General features: G+C 38.8%; 1 protein-coding gene across 10 annotated transcripts in view; it reads right to left on the reverse strand.

Annotated features, from left to right (window-relative positions):
• Positions 1-20449, reverse strand: part of msi2b (musashi RNA-binding protein 2b) — a 345174-nt gene that overhangs the window by 317039 nt on the left and 7686 nt on the right. For all 10 annotated transcript variants that reach the window (XM_034683452.1, XM_034683446.1, XM_034683451.1 and 7 more), the window contains one exon: positions 7181-7222. In XM_034683452.1, coding sequence (XP_034539343.1) covers positions 7181-7222 — 42 coding nt within the window. The remainder of the gene's footprint in view (positions 1-7180; positions 7223-20449) is intronic.

A 20449-nucleotide genomic window follows, 5' to 3' on the forward strand; every position in this document is an offset into this window, starting at 1 on the left:
TGTGAGTGCATGTTTCATGTCTAAGTTTAAAAACTATGTGAATCTTTATATAAGCTGTATAGCATTACTGAAACACTTGATTGAAACTTCAGACTGACACTTCATGGAGCCTTCTCTGCAGGTACAAACATAAAGCACCCACAAGGAAGAAGAGTAGGAGGTGGGGGTACTGGACAATTTGCCAATCACAGAACCGGTTTGAGTTTAAGAGAGGAGAACCAGACAGAGGCAAAAGGGGAAAGACAGAAACCGAGAACGACATGCAAAGACCCGCAGTGAGGAAAAGAGAAAGAGAACGCTCCAGCTGCCAAAGTTAGACAGACACTAACAGTCGGCCATGATGAAGGGAACCACGGTCACAGCTGTCACAGGTTGGAGTAAAATTTCTGTGGTTCGACTGTTATTTTGACTGATAGCCCAGAATTACCTCAACCAGTGTACAAGCAGAGTTCTCCCTCCTCCTCCTCACTGACATTAACTCATGCAGTTTAATACGAGAAGCTTCAGGAAAAACTGTCTTCGGCAACATAATAAACAGAATATCAGGACCTGTTGTCACAGCTGCGTCAGTGCACTGCACATCTATTTGAGCACAGATAGAGTCTTCTCTCTGCATCCCAGAGACACAGTGACAACCTGTTCGGGATGGCTTACAAGGCAAATCCCTTTAAGAGGTGCACGGAAAGGGTTACGCCCATTGCTCTGTAAATGACTGCTGCTCCTTCCTTTCATTTCAACAACAAGCCATCAGAACTCATCTCCCACTGAAGTGGCCGCAGTCCCACCGGCAATTAAAATCATGCTGGGACATGCCATGGTTATGTGTGACTCCACTGTGGGAAACAAAAGCAGCAGCGGCAGCAGCAGCAGAGGTAATGACGCCAGCAGGCGAGTGGTAAATCTCGAGCAATGTCGGTGGAAACCGTCGCTTTGATTTCTCCGGGAAGCTGAGAGCAGGCCTCGTTTAGATCTTTCAGTAAGATCCTTACTGGAAGATATCAAACAACAGACAGCAAGAAACAGCATCATCTCATCTCCCTCTCCTTCACAACTTTCTCTACACTGTCACAATACTAAAAAGGCATGTGGTGTATTTTTTTAAATCCTCACTATCTCAACAGGTTCAAAATTTTAATAGGAAGAAACACAGGGACAATGTGGAGATAAAATTCCAATGTTTTCATGGTAATTAGAGTTGGGCTTAAGTTTGAATATAAAAATTTATGACTGCTGAGGCCTCATATTATCTGAAACTTAACTCCACAATGCATTCATTCATTATTTCTACTGCTCAGAAATAATAAGGTTTCCCTTTATTACTGCAGTTACAAATAAATGTTTAACATTAAAATGTTAGTAATGTACTTAGACTGACCTGAGAATAGTGTATATGAGCCTGTTGTTTTTCATATGTAGACTTGACCACGCTGTAAGAACAGTGACCTCCAGAATATGAAAGTTCCAAAGTGACTAGTTTCAAACTTGTATGAACAGCACTTCAAATTTTGACCAACAGATTAGTCTAAAAATACAAAGAGCAGTCTAAATCCATGCCGTCATCACCTCAAGACTAGTTTATTGCAATAACATCCTCTACGGTACACCCAACACCCTCCTCAACAAATTACAATACATTCAAAACTCAGCTGCACGCCTCCTCACTCACTCCCGCTCCAGAGACCACATCACCCCAGTCCTCCAGAACCTCCATTGGCTTCCCATCACCTCCAGAATATAGTACAAGATCCTCCTCATCACCTACAAAGCCCTCCATAATCTAGCTCCCTCATACCTCACCGACCTTCTGCAGCCATGCAATCCCTCCCGCAACCTCCGTTCCACCAATGCCAACCTACTCACCCCTCTCACCAAACCCAAGCACCGAGCCTGGGGGGGACAGGAACTTCTCTATCCCTGCCCCCATCCTCTGGAACTCTCTCCCCCAACACCTCAGATTCTCTCCCTCACTCACCAAATTCAAATCCAGACTCAAAACCCACCTATTTACAAAGGCTTTTAACCTATAATTGATTGATTTTTGTTTGTTTTGTTTGTTTTGTTTTGTTTTGTTTTTTTTGTTTTGCTGCTTAATTTATTTTCTTGTAGGAGAAACTTTTAAAGCGCTTTTATAAATAAAATGTATTATCATTATTATTATCATTAAATCAATAGATCTATATGCATGATGAGAGGATCTGAGAGTAAACAATCCTAAATTGGTTGACAAGTGTGGCTAACACTAGCAGAGCTAGCTCCACCAGCCTTTGGTCCTCCTTGTAGGTTAGCGTCCACAAGCCTATGATGGTTACACATTATTTTGGTGGTTCCCGTTTAACCAGACAGAGACTACATACGACTTTATCTACCTATTTTCTAGGTGACAATACTGCTCAACTCTGCCACGCTATGAGATGCCATGTATCATCTGTGCCTGTTTACATCTGGGTAATAGAGCATTTTATTTATCTATCTAGCTTTAGTTTGGAAAACTTTAATGTCCTTCAAGAGGCAATTTTTGGCACAGCACAGCTTTAAAAAACACAACAACATGAAAGGTACATCAGACACACACAACGAAATGATCCAAACAACCCATAGTAGCTGTTTCACAGTAGTAGTCTGTGATTGTTGTTCACATTGGGCTAGCACAGTTTAAATACAAAAACATAAAACAACATTGGTGTACTTGTAGACAACCTTAATTAGATCACTTGTGCATCTTATTTAATTGAGTTATAGCCAGGGGAATGAATGAGTTTTTGTATGATTTTTTATTATCTTTGAGTATCTATACCTCCGGCCAGAAGGGAGTAGCTGAAACTCGACTGAGAGCGGGTGAACTCTCATTCATGTCCAACAACATGAATGGGAGCTACATATATTACATTAGTAATCAGAGTTCTGATGCTACAGGCACTAATAGCAAACGCTAACCCATTTTCTGACATGCAATTAAAGAAAAAACAACAGTGAATCATAATTTCACTCAAATTCATATTTTCCAAAATGACCTTTAATAAACTTATGAAAATATATGAACTCAAGAGTAGCCTTAAATCAAATATATTCAGCCCTGATAGAATAAATCAAGAATGGCCTGTTGTGAAACTTAACGTTGTGATGCAGAAATGTTTATGTTAAAAACCTGCCATTTAAAGCTACCTTTATCTATCTTATAAATACAGCCCAAGCCTAGCCAGAATAAAAGGCAAGGAGGCATAAATGAATACACACAAAGCACTTTGCATCACATCATCATTGTTTAATCCTTTCATTCTCACCTGTCAATCATCTGCAGGTGAAACCTAATCCCTGAATAGTTGTGCTCCAGCCTGCACTGATACCTCTGACATGACTTGTAAGCACAGCCTCTGTTTCTAATACTAAATGTTCACTTTTAGGTATTAAGATAAGCTTTAGTTATGTGACATTGGCTGTATTTCTTTAGCACGTTTTCTTAGATTGACAGGGCCTGTGGTTATCTCCCCTTGGTTCCCCATTACCAGTATTATAGTGGAAACCTATAATTCATGTTTAATACCAACATTTGAAACACAACTGCTTTACTTTAAATCCTACAAAACTGTATGACCTACTGTATACAAATCTTCACAGCAATTCCACTTTGTCTCAAAAGTCAAATCAGATTCGATTAAATGACTGCTAAGCTGTCTGGGTCAATATATTATGAATTATTATTCCTTGCTTCACTCCTCTGTGTTTCCGACTGTCTCTTTGCAGGAACTGTCCGTGTTTTGGGGCAGTGTCAGTTATGCCTGCTGATACAAGTTGTTTTCCCTGTGATCCTGTCATCCCCGCTGCAAACACCTTCAGTTGTTTACAGTGAAATGTCCTCTGTGTTCACCTTCACTTCCTGTCTGTTTTCAGCATTACTCTACGTGCTGTACATACTGTATAGTTTTTAACCATACTGCAGCGTTCAGTGGCGGAGAGAGGTCATTGGCAGGGGTTACCTCTGAGGTCATTGTTAGCCGTGAGAAAATTAACGCTGATTGGTCTCGTCACGATTCGCTCTCCGAAGCCCGTGCCACCGAGGCACCTGCCAAGGCGAAGCCTCTCTAAACGAGAACGGAGCCCATTCAACAGCTGCATAAGCAGCCAGGCAAGCAGACAGTGGAGGGGAAAAGAGGGACAAAAGAAAGCAAATGCAAAACAGAGAGGACTTTCTAAATGGGAACCTCAGAATGGGACTTCTTTTAGAGGTCTTAAATCAATTGAACAGAAAGTACAAACCCATGCAATGTTAATCTATCTGGCCTAATCCCATTGCTTTAAGATCCTTTATAATCCACATTCAATACAGCCATTTTTCTTCCCTAACAAGCTTGCCCTATAGCCATTTTATAAAACATTGCTACAAGACTTCCACAGAGCCAAGAATTCGGTTATAGTGCTATTATTTCCCAGAGTTATGAATCACGTGAGGTAGAACGACAAATATTTCCCCCTCTGAGTCATCCCTAAAAAAAATATAACACTGTTTAAAAAAAGATTAACAGTAAGCACGACAGCAAGAGGAGTTTCTTGTTCGCTTGGAAATTGGAAGCATCATCAAGCATCAGAGCTGTTTTATTGCACCTTTTATGAGGCCAGCTCAGAACACAAGAAGTTAAAGTGATATATTCACCATGGAAGAAAGTGTGGAGAAACACTGCTAGTTTCTCAACCATATGCCGATATCCTTAAGTCACCATGTGCTCTGGCTTTGAAAGCCTGCACTGCCAATTCTTCATTTGAAACCTGACCAAGTCTTTAACAATGCCTCTCTCTGATCCGGTGGGAAGGAGAAAATCTATTATCGATCTCCACCTGGTTTAGGTGGAAAAAGCCCTGATAGCGGTGCTGAATGGTTCTACACTGTACTGTGCTTTGCTGTAGCTTGCACGCTGAAGCTGGGGGATGGTGTGAGAGGGCATGTCAACAAAGCCCTTGAGTACCATCTGCACACGCTGAATATTTAATTGTCGATAGAACTGCACAAGACCGGTAATCAAGAAAAGGGAAAAGATAATACACATTATGAGGAGCTCATACCAGAGTTCCTGCATGATTGGAGTTTGGCTTTCTCTTTTAAATCACACATTATTTTGAGGCTCATTGTGACATTTCCACATGCCTGCACCACAATTAAAGATATCTCTAAATCGCAGATGTCATTAAACCCTATTCAACTTCAGAACAACTTATCAGACTTATCCAGCCAAACGTAATTCGATTTCTGTCAATGAAAAGTCACCAATCAATTCTTACTGATTCAGTCAGAATGTTATTGGACTTTTCTTGCCCAGCAGGAGAAAAACGTTCAACCTAAAGCTTGAGAGCCGACTGATATTTGTTTTTCTTCTGTTTGTATTTTTATAATTAACTGAGAGGAGCTGTTTTTGCTTTTTTGTTTTACTTTGGTTTATTTTGTTATGCTGTAAGAATAGCTGATGATTATGATGTGCTGATGGGGTACTAATACAAGAAAAGAAAGATGTAAGGCTTGATCATAGACTATAAATAATGGACGCAGTATCCGTGATGGCCCCCATCTGTTCCTGAGCGCTGTTTTGAAGCCAATCGGTGGCGGCAACCATATTGGAAATGCAGAACACAACGTAACTAGCGAACTAGTGTGATGTAAAGAAGTGGGGTTTGAGCCTCCTAGTCAACAGCTACAGCTTTTCCACCTGTCAGTCAAATCAGTCATATCCTTAAAGGGTAACTAAACCACTGAGTTTCAGCTGAAGAGCATCTACCCAGGAATTTCAAAAAATGCCATTGGAACGTCCACGTATACATTTGGACAGGGCTGGAGTTTGTGGAATGTGGTGAGGTAGGTTATACAGGGTACGATGACATACGCAAGCACGAAATGATGTCACTGTGAACTCAGCCAGCCACTAGAAAAACTCCATTGCAGTTGTCAGGTTTTGACCTGTAGATGGCAGTCTCTACACACATTTTCAACACAATTTGAGGAATTTTAATACTTTATGCTCAACTACTGGGATCAAGACCCACATTGATTAACAGCACTACTAAATCCCTGTATAAATATGTTCTCAGCTAAAAAAAAAGTGGTTTGGGGTTTAGAGAGAGAAATTAGCTCTTCAGACCCAAGTCGTTTCTAGAACCAGGCTGTAAACATGTTTATTAATGCTGAAAAGATCATCTTTTTTGAAATGGTGTGTATGTGGTTTCCGGTGTTTCTGCAGCCAGCCTCAAGTGGATGCTCGATGAACTGCAGTTTATAGCACTTCCACATGCGCTTCATACTTTGAGACCAGAGGTTGCCACTTGTGCTTGACAGATATTATCAGGCCAAGATGGCCCAATCATTGACACATGTTTTTGTTATGCAGTAACGCTTTTAAAAAATGTTAGTGTACACAGCATAAAATGCAGAAAAAAACATTGCTTGTGTGATTTTAAAATGGTGTGAATGCATAGCGTATTTGACAGAGCATGTTGCAAGTCCATAATTCTCAATACAACCAGCACTGTCTGTAATATATATCACAAATCATAACATACTGGTTAATAATACATAATAATTTAGAGATAAAATCAGCATCCATAAAGAAAAGTCAGCCACCAAATCAGTTATCAGTGAACACTCAAACTGGTATCGATTCTCAACTCCTATATCAGTCGAGCTCCAAAATCTCACGCAGATACCATCAAACCCTTCTCACTTCCAGTCCAGCTGACAAACCAGACACCAAAACTAAGATGGTTCCATTCAGTTGCATTAAACACACAATAAAGCTCGACATTAAACTACTGCTGTCTAAAATCAGTAAGTCTTTAAAATTGCTGTTTTGAAAAAAATGACATAAAGGAAGCCATAATGAAGAATGTAATGCAAATATGAGCATATAAGCACGAGAAATATGAGTCAAAGACATAAAACAGTGAGGCAGTAAAAAAAACCCATGACCTCAATCATGCTGAAAACTCCCTTAAAGTCTAATGTGTCCAACTTTAATTGCTTTGGTGAAACAATGCAGACAAGGTGAGAACAATGGAGCTAGACTTGGTATTTCTCTACAATAACAAACAGACAACCGCTGCCTCTTTGTATCTGCTGTGTGAGCAAACAAAATTAGGTAAGCTGGTGACATGAGACATAATCATTTTCTTTGAGCAGGGTTAGTGACCAATTTATTCTTACCTTAGGCTGGGCGCGACGGGGAAAGGCAACCTTAGGATCAATCTGGAAACGAGAAAAGAATAGCAAAATTGTTGTTAAAAGAAAAGCTGCGGTAGTTTAAGGGGGACAAGAATGCACAGGTGGTGGAAAACATTGGAAAAAAAGAGCCAGAGTGTAACCATTCACACAGTTAAATCTTAAGTCCTTCGCGGCTAGGAATAAATTGTAGTAAGACATATTCAAAACGTATTCCAAAAAAAACGTGATATTTCCAACTGACAATGATAACAATTTACCCGAGCCATTAAGATTTACAAAAGTGGCCTAATCAGCCTGTAGTGATACAGTCTGCTTTTGAATTTGAAAAGCATTTTCAGAAAGTGAAAGCTGCGTTCAAGAGTGTTCAAAATTATTGCAATTACAAATTAAGTGCACATGAGTGACCCAACAAAGTGGCAATAAGAACTAGACAGGGGGGATTCTTGACAACACAATAGGTCTGCTACAAACCTGATGATTTTTTTTTTACCCCTCTATTCCCTTCTCCAGGTAGGGTTAGGTAAAGTTATTCCCATCTTAAGAAGACCAAGTCGTTGTTATGAGTTTAAGCAATCTTAAGCTACCATTCAATGCTGGATAGCAGAATCCATTTGCTCCAAATCTTTAAAGGTGACATATTATGCTCTTTTTCATCAAAATATATTGGTCTAAGAGGTCCCCAAAACATGTCTTTAAAATGTATTGCTCAAAAAAACACTTTGAAATCAGATTTTGGCATGCCTGTAAACCCCTCTTTTTCAGCCCTGCTCAGAACAGGCTGTTTTCTGTGTCTGTGCCTTTAAATGAGAATGAGCTCTCTGACCACGCCCCCTCAGGAAGTGGATGTGCCCTCGGCTGTCCAGCACGTTGATCTAATGTTTACATGTTGGCTGAATATACACGGCTGCTCACAGACCTGCGTTACTTCAACCCTCTGAATTTGATCCAGAATCTGAGCCTGACGGAGAGGCGCCTGCAGCAGGACCTTTCTGAAGGATTGGTCACAGATTTAGTGTTTCTTGTCGTTTTATTTGTCAGTATGTCGACGTGTGTCTTGGTACACAGCTACGAACATGTAGCTATGTGACTATGCTAATTAGCGCTAGCACTTTTCCATGAAAATTAAAAATCATCCACTAGTACTTCAAATCTTCAGACGTGGGGAGTAAAAACTACCTTTGTGTTTATTAAGACAGCCTACAACTAGCATGTCTTCCTCCTAAGCTCCTTGTTAGCACACGTGTGCAGGTAATGAAAAACAGAGGAGGAGTTGAGGGCTGGACAAGCTTCGAGCTCTGACTTCCGTTACAGACCAGAACACGTTGTGACGTAAAAAAAAACACTGAAAACTGAAACGGCTCGTTTCAGCACACATTTACAGAAAGGTGGAGAAATCAGAACAGGGGCAGAATGGATTTTTTTCATTTTCGGGGGGGTTTGTAGACATGCCAGGGAAACATATTTCAGGTAAAGAACCATCAAAAGTCGATTTTGCATAATATGTGACCTTTAAGAGCAAATCATTTCCATGTATTGGTCCTTTTTTAGAAATACTGATGTTGTCTTGCCCAATAACTGCTTTTAATTTCAAGTGATGTAAGTTTTGTCACTGCACATAAGTATTTCAATCTTCAGCACTAACTAATGACAGAAAAAAATGTGTCATTATGAGGATTTGAAGACAGCTGGCCAACATCTCAGACCTCATTACTTACTGTGGAAATTGTTCTACAACTGATGAAGTTCAATGACACATTCTAGGCACAACACTACACTCATAGTGATGGGCAATGCACTTCAGGAAAGCACATATTAATTACTGCTTATTACTGTGTGTGAATTAGTCTCTAGGCCAAAACTATTGGAGCTTCCAATTTATCTACTAGTGCTGCCAACTGATTTGGATTTAAGAAAGTAACCCAACTGCTTAAAGAAGACGGAGAAGAAATTCAGTGTGGAGGCCAGCCACACCATCTTTCTGCTGGTCATGGTCGCCGCAGAGACTTGCTTTTATTTTAGGCGGGAATCACTGATTAGATATGACAGGGAGAAAATGAGAGTCTGAGGACGGTGACGCCTCCAGATATTGCCAAATAACCGAGAGGATGCGTCAGATCAGCCTGTTTCTCCGTCTTGTGCTTGTTATCTCATTAGCTTCATTTTCCTTGTTAATTTCACTGGTATGAAGGTGTGAGTGTGTGTGTGTGTGTGTGTGTGCGTGTGTGGTGGGGGGGGGGTCACATCAACCTTGTGCTTAAAATGAGAAGGGAATATTTCAAGTAGGAGTGTTGTCCTTGTTTGTCCTTGCTTGGGCAGAAGTGAATCAGATAAAAACTATGCCTGTGAACATTTAGAAGCTTTTTAGAATAATGTTCATTTTTTTGTTATTTTACAGGAAATCCCTTTCAAGCTGTGCCATATTTTCATGCCATGTGTCATACTGATATGTTTACAATTGATGTATCATATCTATGCATTCATTAAAAGTAACTCCTTCAGCACAGATGGATTTATTTAAGAACAAGATATCTGTTCCTGCTGTGAAAAACAATGGAAAGAGAATGAATCAAGGAACACGAGAAGAGAAACACGCCATCTGCACGGATCAATTAAGACAATGAGACTGACTTCGTTTTAATGTGTTTGAAGGGAAACCATGATGCGCAATGTCGTTGTCATCTCTTCTGTCATTCTCAGTTATTACTGTTATCTTTCTAAATCAGGTCAAAATGAGAAATGAATTCAATAACACCTGCGTATGGCAACCCTGCTTGTAATGAATTTCATTTAAAGATTTGTTTTAGCACTTAGCCCGAGGCATAACCAATTCAAACTCAATTATTTTGTGTGTCCTATTTGAGCAAAGACAACACATTATGCTTTGCATACCAAAGTCCTACACTTGGTAATGTATCGCACTTTTTCAGCCTATACAACACATATCAAACCTCATTTCATCAAACTGCATAAACTAATTGTTTTTCTTCCCTGCTGAGGATTTCTATTCTTTAAGAAGCTCCCACTTTTACAAGCATAAGAGAACGTTTTAATACAGCAGCCGTGCAGGTCATTAAGTTTTCAGTTGTCAGTTTAAAATATCACAATTATCAAACGGAGACAATTATAAGCGCAGACCTGTGTTAAAAACGAGGCTATGATACTGCAAACTGTTTAAAAGGTTCTCAGAGCAAAGCAACCAAATTAGGCAACGAGGACTTACAAACCAATCCTTCTGAGAAATGCTGTAGCAGCACCTTTTTAGGTCACAACTTATGATGAATGACTCCTTTGAGAGATTTGAAATTATGGAGGAGGAGAGGTGTAGCAATTGTTTCCCTTCGGTTTACACATTTATGTGCATGTGCCTGCAGACTTATAGCCAGTAGCGAAATTATGTGCTATAATTATGCACTGTAAAAAAGCATAGCAGTGAACCAGGGATTATGTTTTCTCAATTTCACCTGATACTTCCTTCTTGTAACATTTTTGTTATGCAACACACTAAACATCATGTCTGGGATCAGTTCAAGGAGACCTCAGAAGAGCACTTGTTTCTATGATTCAAAAAGCAGAGTTTATAAATGATGTGTCCCTTAAAGCCTGCTTTCATCCAACTAGACTAAAACAATATTAAAACTTTTTTTTTTTTTTTAATGTTATTTATTTTTCTTTACGTTGTTTTTGAAGAAGTAGTTTTCATAATGCCATGTGGGTACAACACTTCAAGCATTTTTTAATTCACTATTCACATCATGTGACTGCCACCAGTATACGTAGACTTTCTGTGATGTTGAAATGCATTATGGGAAAAAAAATCCCACCCAAAAGCTTCAAGGGCAGGGGACATGTCAATAAAAGGTTGATTAAAAAATAGTGCACAAAATAATACCGTAACATAATAATAATAAAGGACACGTAAACATAGTTGAGGGAGCTGGACCTATCCTGCTATAGCTGTATGGTTATCATGTAGTAGCAGTAAAAGCACTCTATTAATCCCCCTCTAGGAAATATATTTATCATTTAAACATCACAAGCAGTGCATACAAACTTAACAGCACATAAATATTAAGAAACCTGACTTGAAGCTGAATGAACAGCCTCCTCTGAATATCAATGTGCTCCACCTCTGAGCATTACTTTTATTGGTTTCCAGATTAGCTGCACAAACAGGGGGAACCAGCACTATTAAGCAGTCAAACACCTGGAATTAACCTTTTGTTTATTATCATCCTGCTATGGAAGGTCTTTGCGAGACTAAAATTCAGTGATTGCTGAGGAAATACACTTTACTTGGGTTGTTTGCTAAATATGTTGCAGGGACGTACACATATCTGGATGGTCTAAAGATGGGCAGGGCTCTAAAACTACAGTGTAGCTGGTAATCTGTAGTGAGTGTTGGCCATAGACTGTATAATATATGGACGTAGTATCCGTGATGTCACCCATCTGTTTCTGAAGCGCTGTTTTGAGGTCAATCGGCAGCGATTGTGACGTATAGAGGCGGGCTTTGGGTCTCCTAGCCAACAGCTACAGTGTACCTGCCTGTCAATCAAGTCAGCTGTGCCTCTCATTGGAAGAATTTTAATTTAAATATCTTCGAAATTGCCACGTTAGAAAAAAATTCACCCCCCTACAGTGTGTGCCGATCGAGAAATGAGCTATCCAGACTACACCTGTCTTTTGTACCAGGCTGTAAACATGTTTATTTCTGCTGTAAAAATCTGCTTTTTTGAATTTGTGTATGTGGTTTCCGGTACTTCCGAAGCCAGCCTCAAGCGAATCCTCGATGAACTGCAGTTTTTAGCACTTCCGACTCATATTTTTAGACCGGAGGTTGCCGCTTGGTATTGGCCCCAAAAAAATCTGTATCAACATATGTTTCCTGATACTTGTCATTACAACACCTTTTTTTACAGAGTAGGGCTGTCACAATATCAAATTTCCATACAATACTTCATAAACTTTACTACCTACTTGACTAACATTTTCTGTCTTACATGTCATCATCCATTTTTAATTATGTTTAAATTTATGTTTTAACCGTATTACCAGCGCTGTGACCTAAACACCCCGTCTTTTTACAAAATCCCAAAACTCCCAAAGTGGTGGGGAAACTTCATTGGGGTGCCCTGTCATGTGTCATCTCCTCTGAAATGATTTGCACTGCAGTAGTTGCCACAAACTGGATACTAAGTCTTCTTCTGCTGCGGCTTACATTTTCAACACAAATCCTGGACAAGCCTACTCTATGGAAATGTGTGAATGAAAATTACTGTGACAGGTACATGTCATGAAGGGTTTCCTACAGAGCATTATGGTGGTCTGTAGTTAACAATACTCTTGGTGCTGTTTACAATGTAGCAGACAGTGGGCACACTAGAATCGGTTGACAGTTTATGAAAATGTCAAATGTTCTTTGTTTAAGTTATATGTATAAGGATGTACCACCTTGAGTACATTGTGAGGTTTACTGGTGGAAAATGTACATTGACTGGTAATTTCTGTTCCTTCTCATTAATACACAAATCTGCTCCCATATTGGTAACTAGAGCTGGGCAATATTGAAAAGATTAGGGATGCACTGAAATGAAAATTCTTGGCCGAAACCGAAAATCGAAACACCAAAATAAATAATTATGCTAATTATTAGTACCATTGCATTTATGGCTATGACTGTGTATTAACCTCATTAAAATCAAGGCATTGCAATTGCATAAATTAATATTAATGCTTCAAAGAATAAATCAATTACAAAATTGACACACATAGACATACAACATTCGGCCGTGTTGTTCCAGTGATAAAAGTGTTTCAGCCAAAAACCGAAAATCAACTTTTGGGCCATTTTCTGCTGAAAATTTCCGGTGGCCAAATTTTCGGTGCATCCTTAAAAAAGATGTTATCACGATAAAATATTTCCCATCAGTTGATATCGATAATTATATGAAACCATTATTTAATATCAATGTAAAGGCAGATTTTTGCTCCTGAGTGAAAGTTAAAGAAACCAGACAGTCTGTTGGCTTGTATCTGGATTTAGTTTTCTGATAAGCTTCTTGAATCCCTCATTTTTGACAGTAATAACAGAAAGGAGGTCTTTAGTGTAAGATGAGATTTTAATGAAGTTCTTGTTTGTAGATTAAATTTTTTCTTTAATGTTCGATGGCAACTAGCGTTTAAGGCTCATTAGCGCCCCCTCTCTTTCCAGTGGTTGGTGGCTGTAATTACAGGTTTAAATATATCACATTTTATCAAACATTTGTTTTTTTATATTGAGACACATTATATCACGATAATTATCATTATCAAATTATCGTCAAGCCATATTGGTAACTTTATTAAAACTAGGGATGTACATTTTAAGTATTTTCCGTGATCGATTTTTAGAAATGTTAACGATCAATTATCGATTAATTGATTAAAAAAAACATTATTATTCTTACGTCAAAAACAATGCCAAATACGTTGTTTTCCCCCTAAATTGTATTTACTACAGCAACAAAATGCATATAACTGACGGGATTTAATACGGGCACACGTTTGACACGCAGAATATCAACGATCAGGCTCATTAAAATATTCTCCGCGGACATAATCTTATAAAGTGAAGGCTCATAATACTAACAGAAAAGTACTTCAGACTCACAGCGTCCAGTTTTCTGTCTGCTCGTTCTTATTGAGAAAAATAAACGTGTATTCGCTCAGGTGTCAGCCGGGAGCGCAACCGGGTCATAATCAGTCCCGCTGGAGAAAAGCCCAGACGGCTCTGATGTTGCTGGTCTGTAAACGTAGCGTACCAGAATTTCCCACCTGTCTGTTGCCTTCGTATCAAAAGGTGGGAAATATCCTGTTTAAAGCTGTCAACCTTTGTGTCCATGTTGTTGTTGGCAGCAGTTTTGTATTGATCCTCTTTTAAAAAGCGCACGTGGAGACCTGACGCACAGCCGCAGCCGCCAGCTGAGCGTCTCCGCTGTGCGCAACACCTTTAACAGCTGATCGAAACATGCTTTAAACTTAAACACCTCCCTGATAGATGAGTGTAATATGAGACCACATGATGTTTGTTCCACTTGACGGAAAATTGATAACAAAAATGTGTGTTTCGAGTAATTTCTTAACAATCAATTAATCGATAATCGATTAATTGTGGTCATCCCTAATTAAAACGTATGATTTTGGACTGTTTACCCAGATACAAGACATTTATTGGTATCACTTCAGGGCCATGATATGTTTTTATGGGATAACAACTGATTGGTAAATTAATATACTAATAAGCAGATTATGGTATTATGAAAATAATTCTCAATAGTAGCCCAGTAGCAGTATTATATTTTGTATTATATAACCTTTCTTTAATGTTTGAACAACAAAAAATCTATTTAACTGGTGCTAGACAGAACTCATATGGGCCCTACCCTTTCATACTGTGCTGTGTGAGGAAAAGAGAAGTTGTCACAATTTAATATCTTTCGCTTAGATGTTGTATGGCAATTTTTTCTTCCATTGATAAAGTAACTGAAACGTACTAATAGTAGCCGTGTCTTTTCTGCATAACTCACAGACAGCCAGTAATGTGATGTAATGTGTGCCACTTTTAATGTGGGTATCTCAGAGAAATCTCAAGTATCCAACCTGTTTGACACAGTTCAGTTCACAAGGAGCACAAGGGCAGGGCGAGGAACTTGCTAAAGATGCACTTTGGCTTAAGTATCTCACACAATTGTACTCTGTGTTAAGAGCTATCTCCAGTGGAGAGCTGTAAGGTATGTGCTCACCTTTTTACATGACCCTAACAAGACTTTTTCAAATTAATACTTGTGCTACACTTTTGTTACATGATGAAACATGATCTCACACAGAGCAAAGAGTGGATTTCCTCAAGACATCATACAACCTGATATGTCAACGCAACAAATGAGAACAGTAAAAGGAGGAACCCCCCTCACAACCCCCACCCATACCATCTTTTATCTTCCACTGCCTTTTACTACGGGGTCTCTGAGGGCCGCTTCTGCATGCGACTGTGGGAGATCAGGGCAAAAGAAACAGCATATATCTTAAGTTCACATCTTACAAAAGGATTTCATATATTAATGCGGCTCCTGGGTAAACTCTCTTCCTCTCTCTAAAGACATATCTACACTAGCATGATGATGTGGTGTTTAAGCTAAAAGGGAGGAAAAAGGCTTATCAAAGCCTGCAGCTTCTCCCAACTTCAGAGTGTGAGCAGGTCCACAGGTGTGCGTGTGCGATACCGATGGAATAGACCTGAAATTAAAACATAAATGTTTCATATCTGGGCTGTCAATCTTCACTGGGGTTTTTTCGCAGCGGAATAACATCTTGAAAAGGCAGTTTGTTGTGCTCCTCAAATCAATTATAAGAATTTCACCAAAGTCACGCTCAACAGGCAAATCTCTTTTCCCCAAAAAATATGCAATAACATTATGATAATAATCCAGATTCTCCGGTTCTAAACACGATATTACATTCCTGCCTCCACCAACATCTGATGTTCTGTATGTACCGACAAGACACGGATGCAGCATGAACTAATAACGCCTTCAGCCATAATTAACTGCAGAAGACAGAGCACCTGCTATACTTGAGCAAGAGCAAGTCAGAGTTTAGCTCACTCATTTGACTTCACTTCCAAATCCTATGTGATGAATACGATTTAGATCAGCCAAGAGCAGCTGCTCCCCCTCTGAGCCTTTCTCCTCCTTTTCTCCTGGGTTGTTTCCGGCCTCACCTCAAACATCAAACCTGCGAGTATGGGTTGACCTGGGGTCATTCAATAAAGGCTGGGATTACCCCAGACTGCATAGAATATGTTTATCTTAGAAGACAGCATAGAGCACAGATGTTTGTAGGTTTTACAGGTTCTTTTTATAAAGACTGAAGTCATGTTTCTTTCATTCTGCTCAAAATAAAATGATAACAAAAAGCTAACATGGAAGGGATCAGCAGCCTTGTCAAGTTTTAAACTGTTACTTCACAAATTCAAAATCACATCCTATAATTTTCTCTTCTGCTTTGAAACATCTTCAGGAACAGATGCTATGAGTTGCATATTTCTAAACTGAATAAAGCATCATGAAAAATGGTAAATATGTTCTGAATTACCAGCATGTGTGTTTTGTAGCCTCAGGCTGCGCTTTCCCATATGTCTCATTCTCGTTCATCCTAGTCTGAGTGTTTTCATAACCGGACAAAAGCAGAGCACACAGTTAAAAAAAAAAGAAAAAAAAGATATATCTATCTGGTCCCATCCTGGCAGTTTTGATGAAGTCAGATTGATTTTATAGGTTTTTTTTAAACTTCAACCACAGGGAGATATAACTCTATTATGAAATAATGATCAAATGTGAAATCCTCTGTGAGCTATTAAAGCTATCAAAGTAAGAAATGCCTCTTTTGTGTTTGCTTTTTAACTGATATTATTAGTTACTTTACTACGTGTGTGCGCCTTTCTCTGAATACCAAAGCCAAACTGATTTAATTAACACATCCAACTCTATCTGCAAAATTAATGAGATAAACAAGGGGAAAAATTTAAATTAGGTATGATTTCCACTCTCCCTGTACGAAACCCTATGACTCAACTTGTTCGCAGTCACAGCACCTCCAGCCACTCAGTCCTCTCAAGGTTACAAGGGACAAAAACACTGGTAAGGATTCATTCAAGCACTGCAAAACTAGGCAGCTTGTATCCAACAAATATCTGCAAGCATAACAAGAAACGTCCATTTCGACTGGACCGCTTCTTTCTTCCAATTACAGCTGAGCAACTTTTAAAACGATAAGATAGATCATAATGCAATGCGATGTTGATGTTGTAAAGGTTAAGATATGTATCTGCACAGCAAGTACAGTCCAGTGACAAATAATCCAGGAAAAAATCACAGACAGATAAAAGAGCAGTGCATTAGCAGCTGGGATACTGGAGTCAGTACAGGGCTGAGAGGACCGATAACAATACCAATATGAGGCAAATAAGAAAGATTCATTTATCACTGATATTACTGCTGATGATGGGAATTTTTACAATGGAACTGAAATAGTTCTTTTTAGGGATGCACGATATTGGAATTTTTGACGATATCCAATATGCCGATATTTTACAACTCATTTAGCCGATTACTAATACCGATATTGCAGGGATCATCAATTCTCTTCTGTATTGGAATTAGTGTACAGTATTATGGTGATACTCTTATCACATTTGTTCTGTAATATTCATTTCTTGTGCAAAATAAGAAAAATACGTAATTCTTAAAACTGCATATTTATTTATGACAATTGCTTTCAAACAAAATTAATACAGAAAGATACATCCTACTTAAAACTTGGATGATGCTCTCCCTGAGACAATCATAACAAAACCCACAACCAGGGCAAATTTGGCCAATTTCACATTTGACATAGTAAGTAAACCTAACCTCTGTTCACAGGGAACATGTGAAAAGTGCAACTGTACAGCAATTAAACCCAAATTAAATAAAATGGTTTACTCTTTGACAGTAAATGTGCCTAAATTAGTCAGCTACATGTACCTTACAGACTGCTGCTTAAATTCAAATTTAACTTAAAACATGAGCCCAACATGTGTGCAGCAGCCCATTATTTTATCGGTTAATTATATCGGTGGAAATTGGCGTGTTGGCCGATATCCGATCGTTCATTTTAAAGCCAATATCGGCCGATGCCGATAATGTGCCGATAAAATCATGCATCCCTAATCAGTATGTTTAAAACTAAGAAAAGCCATGCAGGGGAAGAACAATACAGAATGTGAGTAACTTAAAGGTGCAGTGTGTAGTATTTAGCATCTATCAGAACAGCCCTGGTAGAAACAGAATATACTCATTACTATATTCAAATTATTTTGCTACGTGTATCGTGCAACAATTTTGCTTATGCTAATGTCAGAACTTGGCATGACAGATATCATTTCTTAATCAATCCAAGCTCTGATTTGTAGGCACTGCAATATTATGTATTTTAAACATATTGGAAAAAGATACACCAATAACAACATATTGTGAATGGTAATATCAGCTGGTGATATCATTGGATGACATACTTGTCATGCTCTGTATTGCAAATATCTCTATCTTGTCTATATTTAAATCAACAGGGTCTTTTGGTCAATGACATCGCCAATCACTAATCTCGCAACCGAAATTATCACGTGGCTTCAACACGTGTCTATCAATAACATATATAGAATTAATATTTGGGGGTATGGATCCAAAATACAAAGCAATGGAAATATAAATTATACACTCCCAAAATATTTGTTTTATATCAGACAGGAATGCAAATTAAATTGGGCTCCTTGAGTTTAGAGCTCAAAAAGTCACCATCAGATTTTGTGCATTTTCATTAAGAAATAATTTATTAAGGTCAGCCTTGTGGCCCTAAGGGTTTCAGACACTGACCATGTAATCACAACATCCCCCTGTCAAGTCCAGCCAAGCCACTCTCCCCCCCTCATTTCCTGCCAGCTCTCTACTCTACGGTGTCTAATAAAGATCAAAATACTTTTGCAAAAAGTTTCAACAATCCACCACCAATCCTGTGGAGATAATACCTGACACAGGTAATGATAAATATAACACATAAAGAAAGGTTTTTTACAACAATCCTGGTGTGATTTGCCAGTTAGGTAACTGAGGACAGACGTGGAACAAGTTTAGAGAACTTTGCAGTGTCCGTGCACGCGGCCACAACTCAGAGAAAATGATGATTGGATGTCAGAGCTCAAAATGTCACTGTTCAGTTCTCTGGGTGAGGTGCTGTTAAATCTGAAGAGTACGACACTAGTCTGACAAACATGACCTATAGCCTGAAATAAGGCTGATGTTTTACAATTGTGAGTATAAAGTGTGTGTAGCTGCAAATCTTTGTGTCCTTTACATATGGATGCAATCCAGAACTATCCTACAATTGAAGACGGAGGTAATTTGATTTTTGTGAACTAATTAACAGGCTTTAGAGGAGCAAAAAAAAAAGTTTTGGGGGGGCGAGCCAATGTGAGATTTCAGCAGGGGAATATTTGGGAAAATTCAACACTAGTCATTAGGCAGGGGTGATGACGTTTATATCATGTGACCTAGAAACCACGAAGAGCTACACATAACAGGATGTATAAAAACATCTGAGATTGAAGAGGGAGAATTGTTTTCAATACAATAACAGTAACTGTGTCAGTACATCAGTCTGTTTACACATAGCATTGATGTAAAAGCAAAACCTGTCGTGAAAGCGTAGGTCTCTGTTGCATTGTCTGCCACTATGTTCTAAACATGACACTTATCTCCACCTAGCATCTCTGGAAAGTTTAAGGGGCAGAGCTCCTGAAATTTTCAGGAGGGCATGTGCAAAAGATGCTATTTAGAGAATGCTGCTGCTGAATGTTAGGTAACTTGATTTTTTGAAACAGAAGACCCTTTTTTTCTTTGAGGTGAATAAACTACTTAGCAATCGATATGAAATCAGCTTTAATTTTAAATGCCAGAGGTTTCAGCAGGAGACCACAAAGTTGAATCCAAAAAAGATCCTTACAAGAGTAATTAAAAATGCATTAGGAGTTTAACCCTTTCCTACCTCCACTACTCTATATGCTCGAAGCATTGATCCAACAACTGCTCCATTTATGTGCAAGTACATTTCTATTTGCAACCATCCTTCAAACGCTATATGCTGTCAAGCTGTCACACAGTCACTCATTCAAAATGTCAAGCTTGAAGTTTTCAAACTACTCCAGATTCTGCATCAAAGTATTTCTGTATCATTACCCCTTAGAGGAGCCCTGTCGCTTGCTTCTACCAACTCTCCTCGACAGATGTTTGCAAGTGATGTGATACCGTTGGTCATACTCAGTGGTCACTTTACCATCAAGACCCGTGTCTCCTTTCTATTTTTAATGAGTCACACCAGAAGGACTGCCTTATGTTCTTATCACCATTATGCCCCATAACACAGTAATAAAACTGAAAAGAGCAGCAAAAGGGTAAAAAAATATGGTGGGCTTATTTAAACCCACAAAGTGAAAATATGCCATGCTATTATCAATAACTTTCCAAAGGAAGGTATGGGTGTGTTTTTGTAAAGGTAACAAACTCATATTTAGACCAGGAGAAATACTAAACTCATAAGCCTATTTGGAGAAGTAAATCTTGGAGCTGTTCTGAAACTGTCCAGAAAGCTCTGAGTGCCCTAATAAAAACTGAGTAGCCA

The sequence above is a fragment of the Notolabrus celidotus genome, chromosome 5 (genome assembly GCF_009762535.1).
Source record: "Notolabrus celidotus isolate fNotCel1 chromosome 5, fNotCel1.pri, whole genome shotgun sequence".
NCBI lineage: Eukaryota > Metazoa > Chordata > Actinopteri > Labriformes > Labridae > Notolabrus > Notolabrus celidotus.